We start from the raw sequence: 27,739 nt of genomic DNA on the forward strand, positions 1-27,739 counted from the left end.
AATATTAATTTTCCTGGTCCTGAAGAAGATCAGCGAGTGTTAGCAGAGCTTTGTTGAGACACAGAAAGAAGTTGAACATTGGAAGGCATATAATCCCCAAGATGTAATTGGACACAGGCTTATGTCCACACATGACCATTTAAAACCATCCCTGTAATCCTTTCTCTCCTCTCAGACATCTGCAGCACAGACGGATTAGCCGGAGACAGCAGGAGGACTTTCACAGGTACAGCCGCCTTATTCTTGCTAACTGTTTTTACATTGTTATGTTATTTTATGGTTTGATTGATAAAAGTATGTGCAGAGCAGGGATGCTTTTCACACCACATTCTGTATTCTTATCATATCTGAGAGTAAAATGCTGAGAAAAGACAAAGACCCTTCAGCATCTTTTAGCTCATTGTTTTGGCTTCAGCCCAGAAACAAATCCAGTTTCTCTTCTTCTTCTGCACGAAATTATATTTCTCTCAGCATTAAACTCATCTGCTACTTGTTGTCTTTCGTGGAAGCTCTCCTCCAATCAGCTTTGCCCCCTGTCAGCAGTAATCATGGTGGATGCAGCAGCAGCAGAGCAGTTCCTCGATGCCAACCCGCAGTTTGCCAAGCAGTACTTCGACATGAACTTCCGGCCTAAGATCATCTCGGACTTGCTGGATCCCAACCGCAAGACGGCAGTAAACATTAGCACGTTTCACGAGCTGACGATGGTGGATGAGAGCGAGATCCTCATCGACCTGGTGCGTGACATCCAGGATAACCTGAACATGGAGAAGTCCGTTTTCAGGCTGATGAAGCACCTCAGCTTCATGCTGCGGGTGGATCGCATGAGTCTCTTTATGTACCGGCAGAGGAACGGCGTCGCTGAGCTCGCCACCAGGTGATTGCAGACCCACTTCAGTGTCTGAAAGCAGTGCAGGTAGCAGCGATGCTGATAGCTTTATTTGTCCCCCTGGGGCAATTGAAAGATTTTAAATGTAATCATGAAGCTTGGACATGTTTATTATCTCTGAGGTCACGCTTCCTCCTCAGGAACCAGTGACGGAGCACGCTGGGATTTGCTTCTTTCCAGCACTTAGTGAGGTCAGAGAGGGCCTGTTCACCCTGGGTCACGTTTCTGTCTCCATATTTACCTTCAGGTTGTTCAACGTTCATAAAGACGCCATTTTTGACGAGTGCCTCGTGCAACCCGACAGTGAAATCGTGTACCCGCTGGATATGGGCATCGTGGGCCACGTGGCCACCAGCAAAAAGATGGTCAACATTTCTGACGTGTCACAGGTAATAAGACCCCAAAAACATCTAGAGTCTAAAAGCAGCATGTGGCTGTTTAGCTAAGATGAAATCCTCTCAGATACACGTTCACTTTATGAAAGCATGTCAAAGAACTCACGACTGGTTTAAACAGAGGGAATTAATGCAGTTATGACTCCAGTTATTTGTAGTAATAGCAGTTAATTTAGCAGCAAACTACAGCGTGGACAGTCAGTACAGACAGTAGTGATGGGATTTCCGGTTCTTTTTAAAGAACCGGCTCTTTCGGTTCGGCTCACTGAAAAGAGTCGGCTCTTTCGGCTCCGAACCGGCTCTTCAGGTTGTTTTATTGCTTTAATTAATTTTTTATTAACAATAATATAAAATTATGCACAAAAAGAATTACTAATGTAAAAAAAAGTGGTTTTATTTATATATGTTTATATATAAATATTTATGGTGGCCCCTAGAGATAAAACACGTACACAATTGAAAGCATATATGTATTGTTTGTGTATTTATACACAAGTACTCATATATATTATCAAATAATTTTAAAAAAAATATTCATTTACTTTTGTACGTGTTTTGAGTTTTTACGTGTTTTGGAGTTTGTATGTGCTTTGTCTGTAGGGGCCACCGTAAATATACTTTTATTTATTCACTCCACATAAAATGTAATAAATAAATCATATGATACAAAAACCAACTATTCACATTTCAATTTTTAACTATTTAAATTTTCAGCTTTTTCCTTTTAAACAAATTTAAAGTGAAACAACACAAAACACTGCAAACCACAACACAATTAAATATAAATTAAAATATGAAAACAAAAAGAACATGCATATTCTCTGTCATATAGACCTGCATGAATAAACTTTCTGAATCCTTTATCATCCACAACTGAATATAGTTGTGGATGATTACTATACCTTTTTAATGTGACGTTGTTGTCCCTGGCTCTCTTTCTCTCTCTTTCCCTCCTGCTCTGTTCCTGTGCTACTGAGAGTGTAACTACCGCGTCCCAGCGTTAAGCACAAGGGAGTACATGCGGAGTGAAGCGGAAAAAAAGTGCAAGAGAGAGGGTGAGAGAAAGAAAAAAAAAACCCACGGCTCGCAATAAACTGATTTCCAATGTTTCCGTGTATTTTTAATGTGTAATATCTTTACGTATGTTGGTAAATAGACTTCGGTGAACAGCGTTTACAAAGGGGTTATATATAGAATTAAAAAATTATCTGTTTTTTCAAGTATCTTTACAACTCTGTGTTATTGTACTTACATTATAACCAATCCAGTCCTTTATCCCCACTTAAAATATTTTTACAGAACTATTGTAATATTTGCTGCCATTTCTGCTGTCCTCTTGGCCAACTTACTCTTACAAAAGACATTTTTAATGTTAATGACATTTTTTTAACTGCATAAATAAAGGTTATATAAAAGTCGCTGCCAAAAAACTGATTGCAGCTTCTACCTTGTTACACAAATGTTGTTTGTGGCTCAATATGACTTTGTGTCATCCATGAGGGATGCATTTCACATATGTTTCACTTATTATAGCCCAACAAGTTAATTATAGCAGTTTAAATATGAGCAATCAGTTTTTGGCAAATACCGGAAATCAGTTTTTGGCAGACAATCACTTTTGGTACAACACCGGCTCCCGTTGTTCACATCAAAGATCCGGCTCTAAGAATCATTTCGTTCGCGACCGACACATCACTAACAGACAGGAGCCTCGAGGTTCCCTGAATGTTTGCAGTCATCTGTGTTTCTGATGCTTTTATGACCCGTTTCATTATCTATCAGAGCCGTTCGGCTTCGGTGTGTCCACCAGAGGGTGACATGACTCCATGCTGTTTATGCTGCTAATTCCTCTCAATCTCATTACAGCCAATACCTCTGACATTTAAAAATAGCTGGCCAGCATTTTCTCGCGTCCGCATCATGCTCCTGCAGGTCCGCCCGCTCTGGCAGCTCTTTTTGAGACATTCACGCCACGTAGGGCAGCGGCCCACATTACACAGGCGCTCCTCTGTATCACTTCCACCGCATCCTTTCACTGACCTCAGAAGGCTGTGCTGCTGACGGAGGAACAAAGTGGGCTCAAGCTCATTGTGCCCAGTTTATTTGCAGCAGTTGTGCTCCCAGCAGCCTGTTGGCTCTTCATTGTGAAACGGTGTTCAGCTTCACACAAACACATGACAGTGTGACAGGAGCAATCAGAGCCTCAGTTCCTCTTCCCCCCCCCCCCCCCCCCCCCCCCCCCCCCCCACCCAGCCAAGGACTGGCGAGTGTTTCCAGATAACAGGTTGGCTTTGTGATGTTAACGCACACGGGGTGGCTCTGTAGGAAATGCAGGGACTGGCATTGCTGCCTTTGTGCTCACTGGTTCCATCCTGACCCAGTTAACTGCAGGTCAGCCAATCAGGCAAGACTCTCGATTCATCATCTTCTTCAAAGTGAGACCGAGAATAACGCAATTATATTCAGAGTGGTACCCTGTTATTTATCAGTGTGTGTGAGGGAGGGAGGTGGACAGGCTCCACATAAACAGGTTAATCTGTCCTGAATAATAGCAATCCCAGATTAGTCGCAGAGGTCACACAGGCCGCTGCTTCCACAGACTCAGCACTATCGCACACCTTTTATCACACCTGCAGAGCTGTACTTTGTGTGTGCTCTGGAATGAAGAGCCACACTGGAAGAGCAACTGTGTAAGAGCTGCGTAAACGATACTGTGTCTCCATCTAAAAATGGGTAAATGATCCATGTGCAGGGTGATGAGCTCTGCGAGCTTAAGAGGGTCAAAGGTCACATAATAACAAGCTGGCAAAGTGCCCTATCTGTGCAGTGGGTTTGTTTGTCAGGCAGCAGATGAAGCAGCTGATCCAGGATCAGCCACAGCAGGGTTTCTGTGCCCTTCTTTTAGAATCAAAACAGCGAATGCACCTGAGGACGTTTCAGTTTGCAGTGGAAGTGTTTGGATAAGAAAACTCCACGCTGTGTTTTTAGGGGAGAAGAAGGGTTTCACATGGTTTTCAGCTTCAGCATCTATTCAGTTTTAACTGTCACACCTGATTTTATATCCTACTGCACTTGGTTGTTTGAGAGCAGGGGTGGGCAACTCCAGGCCTCTAGGATCCTGCACATTTTAGACATGTCAGCTGATTTAAATGGCTAAATGACCTCCTCAGCATGTCTTGAAGTTCTCCAGATGAACTAATCGTTTGATTCAGGTGTGCTGACCCAGGGTGAGATCCAAAACCTGCAGGACACCGGCCCTCGAGGCCGGGAGTTGACCACCCCTGTTCTAGAAGATGGATGGGTGGATTTCAAGTGTATTTTCAGCAGAAAGCAGACAAGTATCAAACTTTCTCCATATTTCCTCTTAAACATCTGCATGCGCTCTGATCCCTTTCCTGCCTCACTCAGGTAACATCCAGAAAAAGTCAGAGACCTCGTCATAGCCAAATGGGTCCCTGTGCAGGTCTTTGTTCCTTCTTCAATTCAATTCAATTCAATTCAATGTTATTTATATAGCGCCAAATCACAACAAAAGTCGCCTCAAGGCGCTTCGTAGATACAGAGAAAAACCCAACAATCATATGATTAGCTTGGCAGCTAATGAGCTGCTTTTCCTGTGTTACACCCTCAGAGGAACAATTGAGGACCCCTGCTGCTCAGGAAGAAGCATAAATGAAGCATAGATGGAGCGCAGCTGAGAGCGCGTGGCATCTGAGGATAACGGAGAGGCTTCACTTACAGCATTTATGGATATCATCAGAGCGTTCATCAAAGCAGCTCTGGGAGTTTTGAAAAGTGCAGCGAGAAAGCAATGATAATTAGATACAGTGAAATATCCACTCTGCCTCTTCTCTCTCCTCCTAGAGCACACACTTCAGCAGCTTTGTGGATGAGCTGACCGAGTACGTGACGAAGAATGTCCTCGCCGTCCCGATCATGAACGGTAAAGACATGGTGGCTGTCATGATGGCTGTTAACAAGCTGGATGGCCCGTGCTTCACTGCCAAGGATGAAGAGGTAACCTGTAACAGCGCCTGTCCCTCAGCAGACTTTCTTCTTCCGCTTTGTCTCGTGCTGTCAGTGATATTTAGGTAGCTGCATCCCCTTTTGTCTTAACAAGTAACATGTAGGGTCAGTTTCTCAGAACTGGAGCCAGATAGACCCGGACTAAAAGAAAACCTGGCAACAGGACTAGACTGAGTGTTAATGTGGAAGAAACCAGACAGAACTGGTAATGAACACTATCGAGCGTACCTCCAGAATAATCCCCAATAAAATGATCTTCATTTAAGACCAATCACAAACACAAGGAGTCGAAGTTACAGATGTTACAGATGTAACCAGAAAAACATGAAACTTTGACTCACATGAACTCCAGAGGTCCTGACTACATCAGGTATGGTTATTGTTGGATGGACATACTCCACCTGCTTTTGATGATGTGTCCTCCTCACTGTCCATTGGCTCAATCAGACATCACATGGTCAGCTGCAGCATTCGAGACCAAACTTATTATAGTTCACTAAAACTAAAAACAATGAAAATAAGCTTATAGAGTTAATATGCTCAGTTTTGGTACAAGACAGAGAGTCGCTGTTTTCAAAAAGTGTTACTGTAACAGCGGCACTGATTTTCATAAACCCTGCCTCTAACAGATAAAGCCTAAACTGAAACAAGAACATTGACTCTTGACTCTAAACTGAAGTAAAACAAAAAGTCAAAATGGAATAAAAATAAAAACTAATTAGAAAATTCAAAACTCTGGATCACACAGACTCACATTCAAACACACCAGGAACAATTCACGGTGGCTGTTGAGCCAGCTGCGTCCCCCTAACCCCAAACCACGCTCCACTCGGATCTAACCGCATTCTTGTGGTGCCACCGATGTGAACGATACATCATGTAGTTTAACTGTGACACAGCAGATTTATCAGAAAACCATCAACAGACTGAAAAACTGTGTGTAACTGAATAATAAAGTGACAGGAAACTCATGAGGCGGCTGTTTTTGTGGTGGTGTATGAATGAAACCCATCTGATGTTCACACTTCCCCTGAATCGCTTCTAAGAAGCAGCAGTGTGTAAAGTGCAAAACAAGCCAGTTTATATACAACTGCAACAATGTATGAAATGATCACATTGACCACTAAATATGAAGCAGTAAAATATATCAAATTCATTACAACATTTAAAACAGTTTCGAATTCAAGCCATTTAAATTTTACGGGTACAGTTGGTGACTAGGACCTCTGTCAGTTTTTGTTTAAAACTAGATAAAGGGATAAGAAATTCCAACCTCATCCTGAGCTGCAGATAATTCCAAGACCACACGCCGAAATAAGACAAACTTGACATTCCTGGCTCTGTGCTCACAAGTTCTACTTTAAACCGCAGCCAGCTCCTGGCTCTGAGATTGTAGGTGTTCTGGAGGGTAATGAACTTGTTGTAGATATATGATGGCAATTTTCTTAAAATGGTTGTGTATATAAAAATATACCAATGCTTCATTATTCGATTATTGAGTGAAGTAAATCCAGCAAGGCTATACAAAGTGCAGTGATGAGTCATGAAGTGTGAGCCTGTTATATATCTTAGGGCAGCACAGTAATGGGGTCTAATTGAGCTAAGGTAATGGGACAGGCAAATCGATAGACAGCATCGCTTAATCCAACAGCGATAAAAACAAGCTTAACGCAAGTTGCAATAGAGAAACACGATTTTAATCTATAAAAAAACTGTAAAGTCCATTGAGGTTTTTTATCAAGTATGTAATTTGAGATCCTTATCAAATACAAAGACATTTGTATGAGTCAACAAGCTCTATGGTATCACTTTCCTGAGTTGATGTTCGGAGCTTCACTTATGGGAAAACAACATTACTTTGGTTTTGTTAGCATTCAGGACTAATTTTGCATCATGAAGAGCTGTAAGATCTGTAAGGTGACCAAGTCGGACCGAAGGTTTGCATATACTTCATTTAGATAAAAAGTCAAAGAAGTAGAAATTAGAAACAGAAACAACAAGTAAAATTGTTTTTTGAGTTTTGCAGCTAGTGTGGAATTAATTAAAAGTCTGCCTGGGTCTTTGGTTGATTGATAAGCTGGAGTGAAAGATTGCTGCCACTCCTCCTCGGCCTTCGAGGATTCTGATAGTTACTATTACTCAGGGGTGTTGATTCATTTAAACTAACAATCATCCTGCTGTAACCAGGTTTCTGTAAGGCACAGTAAATCCGTTTGTTGATCAATTACAAAACCATTTATTAACAGAGAGACCTAATAATGCACATTTCACTGTTTTACTCTTTGGTGCAGTCTTTGTGATTTTTTTATCCTTAAGTCAATTTTTGCTTAATTTTGGGGGTTTTTTTGCTGCTCCAAACATGATGCATGTCAGGAGAGACATAATGAGGCATCTTTTTGTCATAACTAACAGGGACCGTTTAAACATTGCATTTGAAGATAAAAACGAGGTGTTTCTGCAAGTTTCTTGACAGCAACTCATCAGAACTGTGTGTCCTGGATTAGGATTATTATAGCTCTTCATTAAAACATGGACACAAGCTCCAAGTCTGCAAATTAATTACTTGAGATGTAAGAGTGTGCATTTCAAAATCCTCACCACTCATGTTCTACTCTCTCCCAGACCCTGAACAAATATCTGAACTTTGCTAACCTGGCACTGAGAGTTTTCCACCTGAGCTACCTACACAACTGTGAGACCAGGAGAGGACAGGTAAGGATAGATCTATGCAAAGCCACTTTCTTTAGTGGTGATGAACAAAAAAAAGCGCCAGACATTAGAAGGAAGAGAAGCAGCAGAGATGAGTGCGTGGTTGTCCTTCGTTCAATGTTTCCGTTTGATTTTGCTGTCCAGGTGTTGCTGTGGTCAGCCAGCAAGGTGTTTGAGGAGATGACAGACATCGAGAGGCAGTTCCACAAAGCCTTGTACACAGTCCGAGCTTTCCTCAACTGTGACCGCTACTCTGTGGGTTTGCTGGACATGACCAAGACCAAGGTAGGCAACAACACACTCACACCCAGAGTCACAGAGGAGCCAGAAATCTTTAGCAAGCTGTCCAGCAACCTGCTATTTGTAATGTGAATGGTCTGGGTTCAGGACCAGGACCTGCTGAACCAACATGTTTAAGTGTATCATCCCTGTTTCTATGCTGCGTCCATCCAGTCTTTGTTTTTTATGGAATCCATTGTGTTTTTTATCTTCATCTTTTGGGAATGCATATTTTCAGACTCCTTGGGCTTTCTTTATCTGATCTGCTTGATTTCTTCTTCTGCTGACAAAAGTATATTTAAAGTATCTTCTTAGCTTCTCCATGTATTTGTAATAACTAACACGGTGCCATAAATACTACTTACTGGCTGTGGCTGCCACCTAATTACAAGCAGCTGCCAGTTGATTCCCAGCACCTGCTCTCAGAGAACAAACACATGTTGTGTGTCTGTACAGATGGCCGTCTGCTTACAATACTGGATTTCATGAATAACACACTTAATAACAAACAGCAGTAGAAGCTGCGCTGTGATCTGTGAAATTGGCCGTGTTCTGAAGACTGAACAAAAGCACCACATCTTCCCAGAATAACGTTAAATAACACTAATGTTTCTCTCCTCTAAATCTGCCTTTTTCTCTCTGTGTCTCTGTTATGTGTGCAGGAGTTCTTTGACTTGTGGCCTGTTTTGATGGGAGAGGTTCCTCCTTATGATGGACCCAAAACTCCTGATGGCAGGGTGAGGAGGTCCTGACCAAACTCTGAGATCCAAGTCCATGTGGCATTCATCTGTTACTCAGTGCTTCCAATCACAGTGACTGTAGCACCTCCAGCAGGTTAAAACGTGCCAGCTTCCTGTATCTCCATCAGCAGGCCAATCAGAAGCTCATTTCTGTGACACACGCTGAGTGAAATCATGCTTCCAGCCCTATCAAAGTCTTTCTCCTCTAATCTCTTTCCCCTATATGGCTCTAGTTTATCAGGATTCACACACAGTGGGCACACAGTGTTGTTGTTGTTTTTTTTATATCTGTGTGTGGAGTTTACACCTGATTTCACACCTGAGTCTGTGCAGAGAGTTTCAGCAAACTAACTGTGATCTTATTTGACCTCTCAAGGAAATCATCTTCTACAAAGTGATTGACTACATCCTCCATGGCAAAGAGGACATCAAAGTCATACCGTAAGTCTCAGCAGATGTGACATTAGCAGATATTAGTGCCGCTGCAGAGATTTGACCACTAGAATTACGTCGGGTCACACTTATGTGTCTGCAAGGAAGGAAATCTGAGCACGGATGCAGGGATCTCTTAACATAGATGATATGGTTGTGTATAAGAGCAGTGCAAGGGTCACAATCACGTGACCCCTGCACTGAAGGAAGAGTGGCTTAATTCAAACGGGAATACTTGGAGTCCTGATGTGTCCTAAAAAACACATCCACAGGAATCACAATCTGAACACAACACGTGGAAGAGTGACGACAGTATAATGATAAACATGAACAGCCTGGCGAGTCTGTCTGAGAGAGCACAGGTGACTCAATACAAGTAAGTTAATATATAAAACAAGTGAAGTTAAACGCACTAAATTAAATGAAGCAAGAATACATTTGAGAACGCTGATTTTAATAGTAATAACGTTCTATGTGGGAGAAAAATAAAGATTTTACCTGAGGGTAAAAGACAGATTCGGGAGCTCTGCGAAGCCTCACAGCCAAGTCTCACAGCGCCACTGATATATTTTCCCTTCAGCCATATAAGGCTGTGATTTCCGTGATCCCACCCTGCTCTGTAAACATTAATAACCGCTGTGCAAACAATGCAGCTCACAGTAACTTCACCACAGTGCAAACCGAAGGCTGTACAGACGTTATTTGACCTGAGCTCGTTTTACATGACATTTGCTTAACAATGATACAGTAAACTGAGTATTACCACTGAAATGTACACTTTGTTCGCTTTTATTAAAGGTGATTGTGGCATTTTAACCTTCTGTGTGGCATGTCTTCATTTCCAGGGGTCCTCCAGCAGATCACTGGGCCCTGGTCAGCGGTTTACCCACCTATGTAGCAGAAACTGGGCTGGTCAGTATATGTTATTCCTACGAGCTCACATTAACTGTCACAAGATAATCAATTTCCAATGTTTCTGCTGTTCTTACCCCACGAGAATTCATTCAGAAGCTCCAAGTTAGCATTTTAATACTTTTAAAACCAGAAGTGATGATCTGACCGAGAAACTGAGGTCGCTGTCATCTCAAGCGTAAAGCTTTCCTACTTTATCGTCTATTTTACTCCTGTTTACAAAGTAAGCATCAGATCTTCTTAAGTAAGACATGACTGGAGCCCATACACTGGTCAGCAAAGCTGTAAATCAAGTGTTTAGCAAGTTTAGCTTCTCATAGACTGTTTTTTACAGCCTGAATTGCTGCCCCCTGCTGATCATTAGAAAAAACACAGGTTAATGATCTGGAGCCTGAAGTGAACCATCTAAATATTTTTGGCAATAATTGTGTTTAAAGTTTGTGTCATATTACTGCATAAAATATTCCTGATCAGCTTTTCTGTGTAAAAAAACAAACATGCCCTTCTTCCTTTGTCTCTTATGAGAAACGTCAGCTCCCAGTAATCTTGTAATTTTACTGTACTTTGTGTTCTTGGTCAGAACCACGTTAATAACTCCTTAAACAATAAAGTCTTAAATCATTGTCACTGATGTGCAGACAGTGAAAACTTTAGATCATTGTCCTTTAAAAATCTGATTTCCACTCATGTTCGCTGCAGTGTGCGGGTGGGTCGATGAGCAGAGTGCCTTCAGAGTTATTACACAGTTGTCAGCGTGCATGCCGCTGTGGAAATGAAAAGTGCTCAGCCACACGCTGCTGTGATGTATAATTGTAATTTCTGCAACCGTTGTAATTAATCACGGCAAGTGTTTCCCAAACCGCCGAGCCCGCTGCCGCCGCTCGTCTGTCTAATCCTCCTCCTCCTCGTCTGTCCTCCTCCTGTCCCGTCCTCCCGTCGTCTTTGCTCCTCATCATCTGTCACGCCTACATCATCTCTCCCGCTTCATATTTCCCCTTCTGCTTTATGTACAAGGTGAAAACTTTATTCCTCTGCAGAGTTACGTTTCCATGATTGAGAGAAAAAGCTGAGAGCCTGACGGTGATGGTTTTGGATATGGTGGGGGGGCACCTGAACATGTGGTTCTTTCTTCCACAGAGCCAGAGCACGTTCATCCCACCTTCTGCTCATTTCTCCTCATTCTCATCGATATTTCTGCTTCTGAAGCTTCCAGATGATTCAGAAGTCTTTTGCTAACACTTGAAGCTTCTCCCCCTCACATGCTCAACTTTTTATTTCCTTTTCCCACAGATTTGTAACATAATGAACGCAGCTGAGGACGAGTTTTTCAGCTTTCAGGTAAGCTGTACGCCACCTTTCATTCCAGGGATGCTTCATAAAACACAAAGATGTTACTGAATGACTTCAGCACTGACCTGCTGTCAGTTATTACTGACTCCAGACTAAAGTGATCATCCACAGTATTATCTTAGATTATAACATGACCATAATTATGTTTGAAATCTTTCAGTAAGGAAAAAGTAGGTTTTAGCTTCCTGTTTGAGGGTTCGGTGAGAGCGCTTTGGCTTGTCATCTGTAATCAGATGTTCAGTAGAAGAAGATGCTGGAATTTGATTGCACTGTGCGAGCCAGCTCGAAGGACGTACCTTGGCACTACAGTGGTCTGTCCTGTACTATAACAGTACACCAGAGACTAATCATGAACATATAAATCGGTGACATTTCCAACATTCTCTGCTCTCCTTACTTTAAATGATGTTCCTGAGGGCTGTTAAGCTCTGAGTGCATTTATTCTAATCGTTCTACTGCGATGGGTACTGTTGTCCGAGCTCACACACGATCGTGCTTCAGGTCTGCTGACAGTGTGGGGCCTGTTACACTGGCTTAAAGCTGCAGTCAGTCATTTGAACATCTCAGATGTCTGCTGACTGATGGAGGCAGACTGCCTGACATGGTTACTGTGAGACGGTCTGTAGGACAAAAAGATTATTACAGAAAATAAATAACTCTTTCCTTTATAAGACCAGCTCAGAGTGGGCACGCAGGCCGTCCTGTCATCGCTAATTAAACTCAGGGTGTTTTCATGTTCAGACGGAGCCGCTGGACGACTCTGGTTGGACCATTAAGAACGTTCTGTCCATGCCCATCGTCAACAAGAAGGAAGAGATTGTGGGTGTGGCCACATTCTATAACAGGAAGGATGGGAAACCTTTTGATGAGATGGATGAAACCCTGATGGAGGTACAGTGTGTGTGTGTGTGTGTGTGTGTCACTGGTTTACTATAAATACACTGCAGGCCATTCAGAGCGTCTGCATTATTTATAATCAGGCCTGGAGGCTTTTACTGATGTCTCTGTGGCTACCTCACTGCAACACAAAACACCCTCAGCTCATCAACAAACCTCTGCTCTTAATATTGTTGCCCTGATTTTATCACTAAATGAACTGTACCCTACAGTAGGGAGCGTCCTGTGGTGCCGGCTGCTGTAAATTTAAAGCTGACTGAGGCTGCAGATATATACAGGACTACACACGACACACAACAAACCTTTACCCACTAGACTATATCGCAATAACACATACTGTTTAATTGTACGCTGATTGTGAGGTGAATGAAGCTCCAGTGTTTTCTCTCCCAGTCTCTGACTCAGTTCCTGGGCTGGTCGGTGCTCAACACCGACACCTACGATAAGATGAACAAACTGGAAAACAGGAAGGACATCTACCAGGACATGGTGCTCTACCATGTCAAGTGTCGCAAAGATGAAATCCAAAACGTCCTGGTGAGTGAGTCTGTGTCTCCACACTCAAGTTTCGTTCCTCCTGTTTCAGGCAGGAGCACCTCAGAGATGAGGATGGCCTCTGAAACTAATCTCTTTGGCTCTGATTAATGAAACTTTCAGTAAGTGAACATCTTTAGTGGAAGACTTGAAGAGTCGTTGAATTACAGCACTTTTTTGGATAAATGTGATTCTAATCACATGGAGATGAAGCGCTCTCTTTTATGTCTGTCTTTTATTGTTTGAGTATTCGTGCTAAAAGCTGTCTCTCTGAAGCTTTGTTGGTGGATGTGGATGACAGGAGCAGGAGCTGAGCATCATCTGTAAGCTGGAATAAGCTGTCAGGTTTTCTATGAGGTGATTTGTCAGAGAGACAACCTGCTCTGACCTCAGATCAGGTGTCAGTTGATGGATGCCAAACCATTTTATCCAAGGTGACTGTTGACGATGTGTGTTTGTCTGCAGAACACCAGAGAGAGGTGGGGGAAGGAACCGGACGAGTGCGAGGAGGAGGAGCTTCAGGAGATCCTGGTAAAAATACCAAACACTCCCATCAGCACACAAAAAGAAAAACAGGGCAGGATGAGAAGGGAGCTGTTTGTTCGGATGATTTTTATTATTCCTAATCCACGCGGAGCTCCGGGTCATGACCAAATAAAATATTCCCACATTAATCTGATGCATTGTTCTTGTTTTCCTTGACAGTCCGAGGTGCTGCCGAACTCCAAGAAAGCCGAGATCTTCGAGTTTCACTTCTGTGACTTTGAACACAGCGAACTGGACCTGGTGAAGTGTGGCGTCAAGATGTACTACGAACTCAAAGTGGTGGACAAGTTTCACATTCCCAGAGAGGTCTGTGTGCCCCCATCCGTGGCTTTAAGTGCATACATATAACTAAGAATACGGTAAAGTGTCATTTAGGGAAGAGAAAAGTTTGCAGCTGACCTCCATCAATCGGTGGAGGGGTGTACGTGCCCCTGGTACTCTTGGCTATCTTCCTACCTGCAGGTGTGAGTGAACATGGAGCAGCCTGGTTCAGGGCCTTTGCGCTGGGGTTTCCCCAGTGGATTAAAGGGCTGCTTCAGTACACCTGCACAAAGGAAACAGAGCGCTGGTTGTGATGAAACAGCAGTCACCTGCTCTCAACACCAGCGTAGTTACAGCTGTTAGCTCTGAGGCCATGCTGGCAAGCCCCATCCTGGTCTGCAGGCTTCTATACCGTCTGCCAGAGGGCAGCAGGTCAAAAAGTCTGTGTCCAGGGTGTGAGGGGTCTGTGATGATTTTCCCTGCCCGTTTCCTGGTTCTTGAGAGGTGCAGGTCCTGGATGGAGGGCAGGGGGGCGCCAGTGATCTTTTCTGCTCCCCGTACAGTCTGCTTCAGTCTGCTCCTGTCCTGTTTAGTGGCTGCACAATACCAGACTGTGATGGAGGAGCACGGGACAGACTTAGTGACTGCAGTGTAGAACTAGATCAGCAGCTCCTGTGGAAGACTGCACTTCCCCAGTTGTCTCAACAAGTACATCCTCTGCTGGGTCTTTTTGAGGATGGAGGAGATGTTGGTCTCCCACTTTAGGTCCTGGGAGATGGTGGTACCCAGGAACTTGAAGATCTCCACAGTAGACACCGGGCTGTCTGATATGGTGAGGGGGAGCAGTGTTGAGGAATGTCTCCTGAAGTCCACTGTCATCTCTACAGTCTTAAGCGTGTTCAGCTCCAGATTGTGCTGACTGCACCAGAGTACCAGCTGCTCAACGTCCTGCCGGTATGCAGACTCATCACCATTCTGAATGAGGCCAATGATGGTGGTGTCAGGAGTTTATGTTTAGGAGTTTACCGGCCGAGTTCTTGGAGGTGCAGTCATTGGTGTAGAGAGAGAACAATAGTGGTGAGAGGACAGATCTTTGAGGGGCACCAATACTGAGGGACCGAGTTTCAGAGGTGATCTCCCCCAAGCCTCACTTGCTGCTTCCTGTCTGTCAGGAAGCTGGTGATCCACTGACAGGTAGCTGGTGACACGCTGAGCTGGGAAAGTTTGGAGGAGAGAAGTTCAGGCACAATGGTATTAAAAGCCAAACTAAAGTCCACAAACAGGGCCCTGGCATAAGTTCCCGGGTGGTCGAGATGTTGCAGGATGTAATACAGTCCCATGTTCACTGCATCATCCACCGACCTGTTAGGCAAACTGCAGGTGATCCAACTGGTGGCCTGTAATGTCCTTCAGATAGGCTAACACCGGGCGTTCAAAAGATTTTATGACAACAGACGTGATGTGAACTCTGTCTCAGCAACAGCTGGACGTGCACATGGTTTAAAGTCATCACCACAATACTCGCCAGGAGCATTTTGGGATATCAAATTATAAGAGATGACGAAATATTAGATGGCTAATGTTCACACAGCACGTCAATTCAGGGGCTTTAAATGAAGTTTAGCATGAACTGTTTAAGAATAGACATTTCCATGCACACACTTACACTTTTTATTGGTTAAAAGTGAAAGACTACTAGATAAACTAGCATCATTTCAAATGTAAGGATTGTTATTAATACCTCTGGACCTCATGCTGTGCTTCCTCTGCAGGTCCTGGTGAGGTTCATGTACTCCCTGAGTAAAGGCTACAGGAAGATCACCTACCACAACTGGAGGCACGGATTCAACGTTGGACAGACAATGTTCACCCTGCTGATGGTCTCACACACGCGCGCGCACACACACACACACACACACACACACTCAGTATCCCTCAGCCCCACCCCTCTGCTCACCCCGTTCTTCTTCTTCTTCATTCTCTCAGTCAAGGTGATGAACATCCTTTCCTTCTTCTTCTCTCATCTCATTATTTTGCTCATTATCATGTGGAGCGCACTGTACATGTGGCCGTGCATGTTTGTGTGTTTGTGGCAGAGATAATGGAGTATGCCTGAAGTGGTCGTTATTAAGAAAACCACTCAGAGTCATACTTTATATTCATATAGCGCAGACACATGCAATGATTCTGGGTGTGGATCGGTGTAAATCCCTGTGTGTGCATATCTGTGTGTGTGTCTGTGTGCATGTGCACACCTGCACGCCGACTCCATGAATAAACATCCGCTCTGTGTGACTGACACTCTCAGACAGGTGATCTGAAGCGTTACTACACAGACCTGGAGTGCATGGCCATGGTAACCGCCGGCTTCTGTCACGATATCGACCACAGAGGAACCAACAACCTATACCAGATGAAGTAAGAAGGCAGGGGTGGGGGTGTTTGGCATGCATGCTGCATATATGAGATGGGTGTAGCCACCAGTGGAGCATTTAGCTTGTTTTCCGTCATTTGCAGAACAAAATCATGTTATATTAAAGAAGACTTAAAAACATCTGAGACTGTTTCCTGAGCTCAGAGAGCAGCCAAGCAGGAGCCTTATTTTCTCACAGAGGAATCTCCCTCTGCTGGTCATTACAAAGAAACAATGTTTAGGGCTTAAAATTACATCCATATTTTCTGTACAGTCTGTTGGCTCGATTTGATCAAATCAAACACTGATTTCTACTCGAGGCCCTGCACGAAGGCAGCTTTTACTGTTTGGTTTAAGAAGCAGATCTTCTGACAGGAGCATGTGCAGAAAATATGGCATTTATTAACAAATCTTAATGAAACATAAGCCACTAAAAGAAAACTACAACCACAATTACAAAAAGTCAGGATGCTGTGACGTAGAAAACAATCAAATGTTCAAATCAAACACTATAAGAAAAACATGACGACATCGTTATGAATTTGATTCAGTTTAGTTTTATTTATACAGCGCCAGATCAAGGCGCTTTATATTGTAAGGTAGACCCTACAATAATACATACAGAGAAAAAACCAACAATCATATGACCTCCTATGAACAAACACTTTGGCGACAGTGGGAAGGAAATACTCCCTTTTAACAGAAAAATTTGGAGGTAGTGACGTGTCTGTAAAAGTTGGACAGTTCATGAGTCTGTGATGGTCTGCAAGCCCGATAACTGCAGATAACGAGCCGGAAGCTCCCGTTCCTCTTCATGAGGATCCGTGTTTGGGTCTGACCTGAGATCAATTTTAAAGGAGCACATTTCTCCATCGTAGTCACACGTGCCGTCTTACCCTCCATGACTGAGCTGTAGCCAAGCCACTCACAGATGCTGGAAGTGTTCCTGATCTATCCTTATCAGCCTGCGCACAGAGATTCCTCCAGCTGTTGAGTATGTTGATGGTATGATGTTCTGTAGATGATTCACAGTGAGGAACATTCTTCTGAAGCTGCTCCACAGGTTTTTGAAGGCTGGTGTCACACGCAGACCCTAACATTGAAAAACACTGCCCATATAAACTTACAGCTAAATCAAAGTTTGCCTTTTTAAGAACAAACACCACGCTGATACATGTGGCTACAACTTATCTGTGTCTTGGTGAGAAGGTGAGACTGCTGCGACCCTCTGTACTTGCACATTGCTCGTGTAAGGATGCCAAAGTGCAGGGGCAGCAGTGGGAACCCTGAATAGTGAGCAGGTGTCACCTTTGTGAGCGGCGTGTCCTGATTTTCTGAAGAGCATCAGTCACGTTCTTTGAAACTTTCTGGAAATCAGACCTTTGTTTACTCTGAGGAGCGTTTATCAACTCCGAGCGACAGTCGCTTGTCCCGTGAGCCACCGAGCTGACCTCAGCTCTTTAAGTGAAGTCAGCGTCACACACGGAGAATATCAACGAGTCGATATTGACGAGCTACGCCTCCAGCTGCTCTGCTCCTCCCGCTGATGGATGAGCTAATGAAAGCCACCATTAGCAGTGGACACAGGCAGCCAGGCCCACCCTGGGCTCAACATGCATGATTTATCACAGTCTAACCTCCCATTGTGCATGTGTGTGTGTTTTTGTGTCCAGGTCTGGTAATCCTCTGGCGAAGCTTCACGGCTCCTCCATCTTGGAAAGACACCATCTGGAGTTTGGAAAGACTTTGCTGAGAGATGAGGTATATACACACACGTTAAATATGAAGATGTGAAGCTTTGTTCGTGTGCAGTGATGATTTGATTGCCATCACATCTTCAGCAGTGGGGCTGAGATGTTTGAGCGTTACCTCTGCTTCATCAGAGGAGGCATCTTTGAGCTCTTCGAGTCTCAGGTGCAGGAACCTCAACCTTTGGATCCTTTCTTGTTGTTCAAAGTGTCTTTTTTTTTTCTTCTGCTTCAGGCGCTGAACATTTATCAGAATCTGAACCGCCGTCAGCACGACCTTGTCATCCACCTTATGGACATCGCCATCATCGCCACTGATCTGGCTCTGTACTTCAAGTCAGTACGCTAGCAGCATCATTCCACAACATTACCTTTGGAATGTGAAGGCTTCAGTAACCTGACCTACAGCAGGGGGATAGTTACCTGATCCCTGCTGAATTCAGACAGTCTCTAATGTTTATGAATTCTCTTCCTCCAACCACAGTGGGTTGAGTTGTTGCCAAGGAGCTAAATTGTGGCTTCATCTGATCAGCACCAAGCCTTCTATGATGTTCCCTGCAGATCTCAGACATACCTGTGGAACCGCCTGCCTTCAGATCATTAACTAGCTCCACCCACCTCCTTTCTCATGATCCTCACCCCATGAAGCGAGATCCTGCATGGAGCTTAGCTTCAGCTTTCAGCTGTGCTTTGTTCACACAATGAGCTGAGATCAGGAGTACCCGACTGATTGATTATAATCATGTAGTGCATGTGACACGGGTACAGAGCCTGTCTGTGGGAGCCAGAATTGCTTGGACCAAATTCTTATGAAAATCAGTTTATATAATGAATTTTCTGGGTTTTTGGTTGATGCTCTGTCGCTCTCATTTAAAATGAAACTACCATAAAAATTAGAGACTGATTATTTCTTTGTAAGTGAGCAAACTTCCACATTCAGCAGGGGACCACAGAATGACTTAATTCACTTTCTCCAGGCTTTGGAATAACTGCAATAACAGCGGAATGGTTCCTGTGAGCTGACTGGAATGTCTGTCTCTGTGCAGGAAGAGGACCATGTTCCAGAAGATTGTAGACCAGTCCAAGACCTACGAGAACTGGAACGACTGGACCAAATACATGATGCTGGAGACTACACGCAAAGAGATCGTCATGTATGCAGAAGCACACACACACACACACACACACACACACACACACTCAGGCGAGCAAGGAGACCCAGACACGCAGCTCTGACCCATCCACGTGCTGTGCTTGCAGGGCGATGATGATGACAGCCTGTGACCTGTCCGCCATTGCCAAACCGTGGGAGATCCAGAGTAAGGTAGGCCCCCCGAGTGTCTCAGTTCTGGTTGTAAAACGGGCCCTCTGCTGTAACCCGACATACACTCACACACACTCTGCGAGAGGCACGCCATGATGAAGTAGATGTAGAGAGATGTTTTGTCAGCGCAGCCATTTTTCCAGGCAGCGTTCGGTGTCAGTTCCTGACGGCCTCGTGCATCAAAAGCAACCCGCTGCTTCTCGCTCGCTTGGCGCGCCTGGCAGGCTCAGCATTTCTGTAAAGGATGTAATATCAGCACGAACTGACAGAAAGCAGGACTAATAATGCATTTAGTTTCTGGGACGGTGGCTCCCAGCGGGGACCCCCCAGGACTTCTCTGAGGTGGCAGGTGGAGTCGTGTTTACGCTGTCAGGCTCTCCTCCAGGTGATTTACTGCATGGATGAGCCGTATTAATTATTTAGATCAGCTAATCCAAACAAACACACTTTAATTGAAACGTTCCTGCTCAGGTGGACGTGCAGGGGGCGGGGCCAAACTTTCTAAGTACTGCACAGTCTAAAGACTAAACCTGGTTTCTGTGAGCATCAGTGATGGGATGAACTGCAGCAGTTTGATGTCTGTGACTTGGAGGAGCAGTAGAAGTGCATTCTGGGTAAATGCCCATGTGGCGTCTGCTCAGAACAGGTTCGATTCTTCTGTCACATTCTTAATGCAGCTCGTGTTGCGAAACGTGCTCGTGGGTGGTGTTCATGTTCTGTGCAGCAGACCGAACCGATCGTATGAGAATCAGGGTCCAGATCTCAGAGGTCTCGGGATCAGCAGACACTCTCTGGAATGTCCCTTTTTACCAAGCGTCTGACCTTTAGAGGGGAACATCCCGCTGATCCTGAGAGCCTTCTGCTATTTAAAAATCCTGACACAGTGAGAGCTGGCACTGAGGATGATCCCAGTGTGTTCTGATGCTCCATCACCTGAATCTACCCTCAGAGCTGAGCACCTGTCATACGGAAACATCCGTGACGATGACGACGAGGCGTGCAGACACTCGATACCCCGCTGTAATTTAACCCTGGTTACTCTCTTAGCCTGCTTTGTGATTTAAACAGATAATCCAGTGCAGATAGATAGTGATGGACGCCTCTCGCTCAGATTTTTCACAGACAAAAGCTTCTTGATTCTCTGTGAGATTCTGCTGACATTTTTATGGCTGATAATTCCCACGTTTCACTCCGCTCTGCTTCCCACGCACACAGATTGTGTCTACAGGCTTTGCTCGCTTCGCCACAATTGTTCCCCAAAACTGGCTCGATGACTAACTCGCTTCTGAATACTGAATTTCCATATTATTCATCAGTGCTCCTCCATCTCTCTGAGACACAGCCTGACACTGTAGCAGTCTGATTCAGATTTAGCGGCCGATGTGAAACACAAAGGATCATTTCCTGCTCCATCAAATGTTTCCTCCTATCAGCTCCGGGGTAAACTGCAGCAGCTGTCCTTCCTCCAGTCCCAGCATGTGTGTGTGTGTGTGTGTGTGTGTGTGTGTGTGTGTGTGTGTGTGTGTGTGTGTTCTCCTTCAAAGCAGCAGCTCTGACCCGACCTGTCTGGTTCCTCCTCCAGGTGGCGCTGTCTGTCGCTGCAGAGTTCTGGGAGCAGGGAGACTTGGAGAGGACGGTCCTCGAGCAGCAGCCTATCGTAAGAGCTCAGATGTTTGCAGCTTCTGCTGTCCTCACTCTAAACTAACCACAGCCCACAGACACAGTCACAGACAGAAACAGCTGTGGGGTTTTTGTTGTTCCCTGTCAGAAATGTGAGAAAAAATAATATTTAGAATAAAAGGAAAGAAGGTACGCGGTTCCTCAAATGTACGGCAAACATGGTGCCTGAATGCTCCAGTGGAGGGATTGGATCTCCTCTCACATCAGGGCTTTGGACCTCCCCACCTTCACTCGATTGTTCTGGAGTTTAAAGTAAGACTCATTTGGATGAACAGTGAAATGTTCCAAACACATTTCCACTCAGTTATTTCCATGTGTTTATTCTGAAGTTGGAGTTGGGGAGGACTTGGTGGACCGAATCCACGGGGTTTCATTAGTGATGGGGAGAAAATATGAAAGGACAGACTGGCGGTGCTGAGCCATCGTGTGGAGCGCTGATACAGAGAGAGCCGTGACTGTGTCTGACCAAATCCTTTCCGACCTTCCTGTTCTCCCCTGCCTTGCTCTCTCGTGCCCTTCAGACACCTGAAGCACCGCCCTCCACGCTTACCTGGCGGTGCTCTGAGTTAATCTTAAGCAGTGTCAGCAGGGAGAGCTTCCTGTGCCACAGAGGTCATGTGACTCACTGTGGTCTGACAGGACTCTGCAGAGGCTTTTCCAGCAGCCATCGTGACCTTTTCAGGGCTCGCCTCAGCGTTTCCTCGAAATGACGTTTGAATGTAGCAGCTTCTGTTTTAAAGGTGATGCCTGTTTGAAAGAAGCTTGCATCATTTCATGTTTGTATAATTAGCCCTTTATTAAATGTAATTTTAAATACTAAGCATCCAAGACCTTGGTCTCCAGTTCAGCCCACAGTCAGGGCTTTGTACATGGTTTGAGGACTGTGCAGTAACTCAGCAGTCATTAAAGAGGAAAACGTGAGGAGCTGACCGCTGAGAGTTCAGCAGGTGGATAAACGTTGTAGTAGGAGTCTCACAGGTGTGTGAGGCCACAGTGATGATGAGGCCATAAGCTCTCTCTCTCTCTCTCTCTCTCTCTCTCTCTCTCTCTCTCTCTCTCTCTCTTTCAGCCCATGATGGACAGGAACAAAGCGGAGGAACTTCCGAAGCTGCAGTGTGGCTTCATCGACTTTGTCTGCGCCTTTGTGTACAAGGTGAGAGCTCACCCACTCAGACACCCACAGCTGCTGCTTCCACTCAGATAAACATCTGCAAGCGTGGAGCAGCGGCATATGGCCCATGAGCCGCTCTGGCTCTCTGTGTCATTTAAGAAGCGTTCGCGGTTTGGATTGAGCAACGCTGATGCGTCTGAATTGTGTCGCCCCAGGAGTTCAGTCGCTTCCACGTGGAGATCACCCCGATGCTGGACCGGCTGATGAACAACAGGAAGGAGTGGAATGCCCTGAAGGAGGAGCACGATGCCAAGGTCGCTGCCATCGAGGCGGCTAAGAAAGCCAAGGAGGAGGAGGCTGAGAAAGCTGCGGCAGCCAGACAAGGTAGGAGGCGGTCAGGCGTCACAGCTTTCCAAACTCTGACTGAACACTGAACTTCTCTCCTTTCCTTCCTGCTGCAGCGAGCGCGGCCCAGTCTCAGTCAAAGACGTGCATTCTCAGCTAGAGCTGCTCATGGTACCCTGCCGGGTTGGCTCGACATGCCGCACCTGAGGAACCCACTTCGCTGGGAGGTCGTTTCCTGCTTTGGACACTTGTTTCCTGCAGCTGCCGCTTCATAAATGTCCTTGGTCTGCTGTAAATGTGTCTCATTCGCTCTTCTGTGCTTCCTGTTGCATTCATTTGTTTGTGGGAATCACAGTTTTTTACATTTACCGTCAGTTTAGTGCAGGATCACAGTGCAAGGCCCTTAAGCTGAGCCCAATATCGCAGGATACTCTCGAAGACTGTGACAACAATATTTCCATGAATCAAATGTCAGAAACCATTTCTGTATTATTTTGCTTTGACAATGTGTCCCAGGTCATGTGCACACTGTCAGAGAGTCACAATAAGAACTCTGTGATTCGTTAGAAGGTTGTAAAATAGAAGCTGCTGCCTTTTCTTTGCATCATTTCCTGTAGCTGACGCAGTGATGGGAGCCTTTCAGTCGTCCCTCACTCACCTGTGTCGCATTCATGTTCAGGATGTAACATGCATCACTTCTGTGTCTGCGCACTGACTGCTCACACACACACACACAACACACACACACACACACACACACACACACACACACACACACACACACACACCAAAGACGCTCACTTTGTAATGAAGAAAAGAGAAACAGCTTGTTTGCAAACATTAGTAAAGATTTCTGACTATTTCCCTACTGAATGACAGCTGTGTCAGCGTGTATGTGCATGTGTGTGTGTTTCAGGGTGTATGTGTGTAGATGACTTTGTACTAGAATGTATATGTCTGCCTGCTCACTAGTTTCTTTCTTGGGCCTCGAGCACACTTTCTTTTCATTTCCAGGAGAATCAGTGGAAATGTTTTACATCGTTTCAAGCTTAACGGATTGTGACCTAACAAGCATCTGACTAACATACATCGGCCACAAAATCCAACATCCTGCTGCTTTTATGCATCAGTTTGAAGCCAGCCTCAACAACAGAGGATCAAACTGTTCTAGTGGGCTGGAAAGAATTTAGCAAGGAGATTTACAAATGCTTCAAACCCAGTTTATTCTCCACCACAAGAAGTTTCCAGAGGTTTGCTGGTGAAATACTCCACTAAATCCCATCTTTTATTGCGTAACAGCATTTTTCCTCACTATTGTAGAGAATCTTTTGGTAAAATGTATTTTACCTGCAAACTCAATTCAGTGTTATTTAAATAGCACCACATCACAAAAACAGTCGCCTCAGGATGTTTATATTGTAAAAGTAAAGACCCCCACAGAGGCACAGAGAAACCCAATCATTCAGACAACCCTGTATCTGTGAGCAGCTGGTGATCTTGACGAGGAAAAACTCCCTTTTAACAGGAAGAAACCTCCAGCAGGACCAGGTTCAGGGAGGGACGGCCATCTGTTGTGACTGGGTGGAGGTATGGCAGACAGGACAGGGACGCGCTGTGTTCTACATCATACCTATCTGTGGATACTACTGCAGCGATGCACTTTCACAGTAATGGCCTCAGCTGCTCTAAAGCTGAGAAATTATTTAACTGTCTGAGGTGTAGGAACATGCTCTCTCTGAGTAAGGATTGGATTTCAGATTCAACTACAACTAATCAGTGACGTTACAGCTGTGCACGTGAGAACTGTGCAGAGCTCTCAGGCCTCACATGAGGACGCTCAGAGAGAGACTCCTACAAACAGCTGGAAAACCCAAGCTTCACTCACAGCACTCACCATTACAGAGTCAGGAAGTAGCTTCAAAACCAAGAGAAAACTGTTTTAAAATTGAACGTATGTTTGAGTGAACCATGCAATAGGTGAGATGGTAGCAAGTAAAACCGCTATAACCAGTGTTGGGGAGTAAGTTGTAAGTATGTAAGTAAGTAAAGCCATTCCTCTGCAGATGATCAGTTAGCTGTTTGACAACTACTCTTTCAAGGATTTTTGATATGAAAGGAAGGTTGGAGATTGGCCTATAATTAGCTAAGACTGCTAGGTCTAGAGATGGCTTTTTAAGTAAAGGTTTAACTACAGCCACCTTGAAGGCCTGTGGTACACAGCTGATTATTAGAGATAGGTTGATCATATTTAAGAAGCATTAATTAATGGCAGGACTTCTTTGAGCAGTTTTGTAGGAATGAGGTCTAAAAGACACATTGATGGTTTGGAGGAAGTAATTATTGAAGTTAACTCAGAAAGATCAATTGGAGAAAAAGTCTAAATGAATATCAATGGTACTGAAAGTAGTTGTGGATAATATTACATCTGTGAGATGATTATAAGTCATTTTTTCTCTAAAGGTTAAAATGTTATTTGTAAAGAAGTTCATGGAGTCATTACTAGTTAACGTTAAAGGGATGGTTGGCTCAATAGAGCTCTGACTTTTTGTCAGCCTGGCTACAGTGCTGAAGAGAAACCTGGGGTTGTTCTTATTTTCTTCAATCAGTGACGAATAGTAAGATGTTCTGGCTTTGCGGAGGGCTTTCTTATAAAGCAACAAACTATTTCTCCAGGCTAAATGATGATCTTTTAAATTTGTGACACGACATTTTCTCTCCAGCTTACGAGTTATCTGCTTTAAGATACGTGTTTGAGAATTATACCACGGAGTCAGGTACTTCTGATGTGAGGCTCTATTTTTCACAGGAGCTACAGTGTCCAGAGTCGTACGTAGTGAGGAGGTAAAATTATTAACAAGATGATTGACCTCTGTTGGAGTAGCGTTCAGGTAGCTGCTCTGCTCTATGTTGGTACAGGGCATTGAAGATGATAACAGAGGGTGGATTATATTCTTAAACTTAGTTACAGCGTTTTCAGAAAGACATCTACTTTGACAAAGTCTACTCTCCACTGCTGTGTAATCAATTATTGTAAATTTGAATGTTATCAGGAAATGATCAGACAGGAGAGGGTTTTTGTTAAATGTTCAGTTTCTATGCCATATGTTAAAACAAGATTTAGCATTATGTCAATTAGATGTCCTCACTAAGATATGAATGTGTGTGTGTTGGTGTGTGAGCAGCAGAATGGAAGCTGAGGGCTGCTGGAGCCTCCGTCGGGCGGGGGGGTGAAGCAGGAGCTGTATTCATCACGTGCCCCTCCCTGCCTTCCTCGCATGCTTGCTGTAGTTTTCTAATAATAGCATCGATGCACAATCTGAAGGATGCCGTCACTTGTGCATGACGTAAGCTGCTGTGACGTAAAGGCATGCTGGGAGCTGGCAGGATTGCCGTATACGGTGATGGTGATCAGCGGAGCGTGCAGCGCTGGGCTGTGACGCAGGCGGAGGGAGGGGCTTAGGGGGCTGTGGTGACTGCAGAGCTGCAGGGAGCCGGCTCTATTTATAGCAGCAGTGTTGCCCACAGCCTGTGCTGTGATCACGGTGGTTCTCCCTTTGCTGTCACTGTTTTCATTTCCACAGTGGATGCTGGTGATCTCACGCTTCTGTTTATTAATAAGTGCATAAATCTGCATCGGCCGCTTCTGTGAGCTTATTTCATAGAAAACATCATAGTACAGTAATAGTGTAATTATAATAATCTTCCAGCAAAATGATGCATTCTCACAAACGTGGAATGAATCTATTAAAATGCATGTGGGTGCCGGTTTGTGGATGCCACCATGTTCCCCCACCATCTTGAATTCAGTAGCAGCGACTGCACTCCACCTAATCGTGTTTTACGCACGTAGCTAGAGACAACATTTAAAACGTAGCATGTCCTAAAGGGGGGACTTACATCCTACTATCCTACTTTTCGTGGGAAACTCTTCTGCATGTCTGACCATGCTACCTGCTTGGAGCAGAACATGCTAAATAAATCAGAGGGTGTTACTGTTGAGCTATGCATGCCCTGTTAACAGGCCCCTGTTTATAGTTCGTGCTGCCGCTCAGTGTTTTTTTAAGTTTAGTCTAATGATAATGAGTTTAATGAGATGTTTATGTGGCGGCTGATGGGATGCGAAGAGTTTGTGTTCTTGTGTGTGCATGCAAAGTAATGCATGACAAAGCATTAGCTTTTAAGCTACACTTTGCTAATAGCTTTCACCCAGGAACTGGCCTCGTTTACATGACTATGTTTTATACATTTGGTTTTTTTTGTTTTACTTTTAATAATTAAGCAGAGTGGTTACTGTGATTGCTTTGCAAGGGCCAGTAGCAGAGATGTGGTGGTTTACGTCAGGGTGTCTGAATAAACGGCCGTCACAGCCACAAATTGAGCACCTCTGTCCGACTCATCTTTCTACTGTGAGCCCAATCCAATACCACCCAGAGTCGGTGGTGCAGGAGGCTTGCGCGCAGGTTGGGTTTTACATAAGAACCAGTCCGTTTACCAGTCCATCCCAGCAACAATGAGATAATCACAAATCCCCTCTGTCTCACGGTTCATGTTTACATAGTTACATAGTAAGCGGCTGCAGATTTAAAGCACTTTGACATCAGATGATTCTTTTTGATTCAAAAACATGTTTTACACAAACAGCAGCAGAAACATGCCGGCGGCCATGGCCATTTAACAAATGCTTGTCCTGCACAAGAATTTGGAATGACATCAGGAATTAGCAGAGCTTAGATCAAACTTTTAAAATGAAAAAAAGTCTGTCTGGGTCTTTGGTTGATTAGTAGGCTGGTGTGCCACGCCACCCCCTCGATCTGTGCTTCGAGGATTCTGATCGCTAGTGACTCGGGGGTGTTGATTCATTTAAGCTAACATAATCATCCTGCTGTAACCAGGTTTCTGTAAGGCAGAGTAAATCGATTTGTTGATCAGTTATTAACTCATGTACTAACAGGCTTAGAAGAGAGAGACCTAATGTTTAATATTCCACATTTCACTGTTTTACTCTTTGGTGCAGATGTGGATTGTTGGCTTTTGCTCTGTATGTATTATAGTAGGGTCTACCTTACAGTATAAAGCACCTTGAGATGACTGTTGTTGTGATTTGGTGCTGTATAAATAAAACTGAATTGAATTGAATTCAAACAGGAA

General features: G+C 44.4%; 1 protein-coding gene across 2 annotated transcripts; it reads left to right on the forward strand.

Annotated features, from left to right (window-relative positions):
* Positions 1 to 183: 183 nt before the first annotated feature.
* pde6a (phosphodiesterase 6A, cGMP-specific, rod, alpha) lies at positions 184 to 27,739 on the forward strand. 2 transcript variants are annotated; one of them, XM_006797647.2, is made up of 24 exons: positions 184 to 226; positions 544 to 877; positions 1,137 to 1,278; positions 5,149 to 5,301; positions 7,933 to 8,022; positions 8,164 to 8,304; positions 8,961 to 9,035; positions 9,415 to 9,479; positions 10,316 to 10,382; positions 11,673 to 11,720; positions 12,474 to 12,623; positions 13,023 to 13,166; positions 13,629 to 13,694; positions 13,869 to 14,015; positions 15,743 to 15,850; positions 16,279 to 16,388; positions 18,057 to 18,144; positions 18,367 to 18,467; positions 19,178 to 19,285; positions 19,392 to 19,455; positions 21,038 to 21,112; positions 22,205 to 22,288; positions 22,462 to 22,630; positions 22,708 to 27,739. In XM_006797647.2, the coding sequence occupies exons 2-24, from the start codon at positions 549 to 551 to the stop codon at positions 22,749 to 22,751; spliced, it is 2,568 nt and encodes an 855-aa protein (XP_006797710.1). In that variant the 5' UTR covers positions 184 to 226; positions 544 to 548; the 3' UTR covers positions 22,752 to 27,739. The 2 variants fall into 2 exon arrangements, with proteins under 2 accessions (XP_006797710.1, XP_006797711.1); XM_006797648.2 differs by having other exon boundaries at positions 194 to 226; positions 541 to 877.

This window comes from Neolamprologus brichardi, chromosome 2 (genome assembly GCF_056152115.1).
Source record: "Neolamprologus brichardi isolate AB-2024 chromosome 2, ASM5615211v1, whole genome shotgun sequence".
Classification (NCBI taxonomy): Eukaryota; Metazoa; Chordata; class Actinopteri; order Cichliformes; family Cichlidae; genus Neolamprologus; species Neolamprologus brichardi.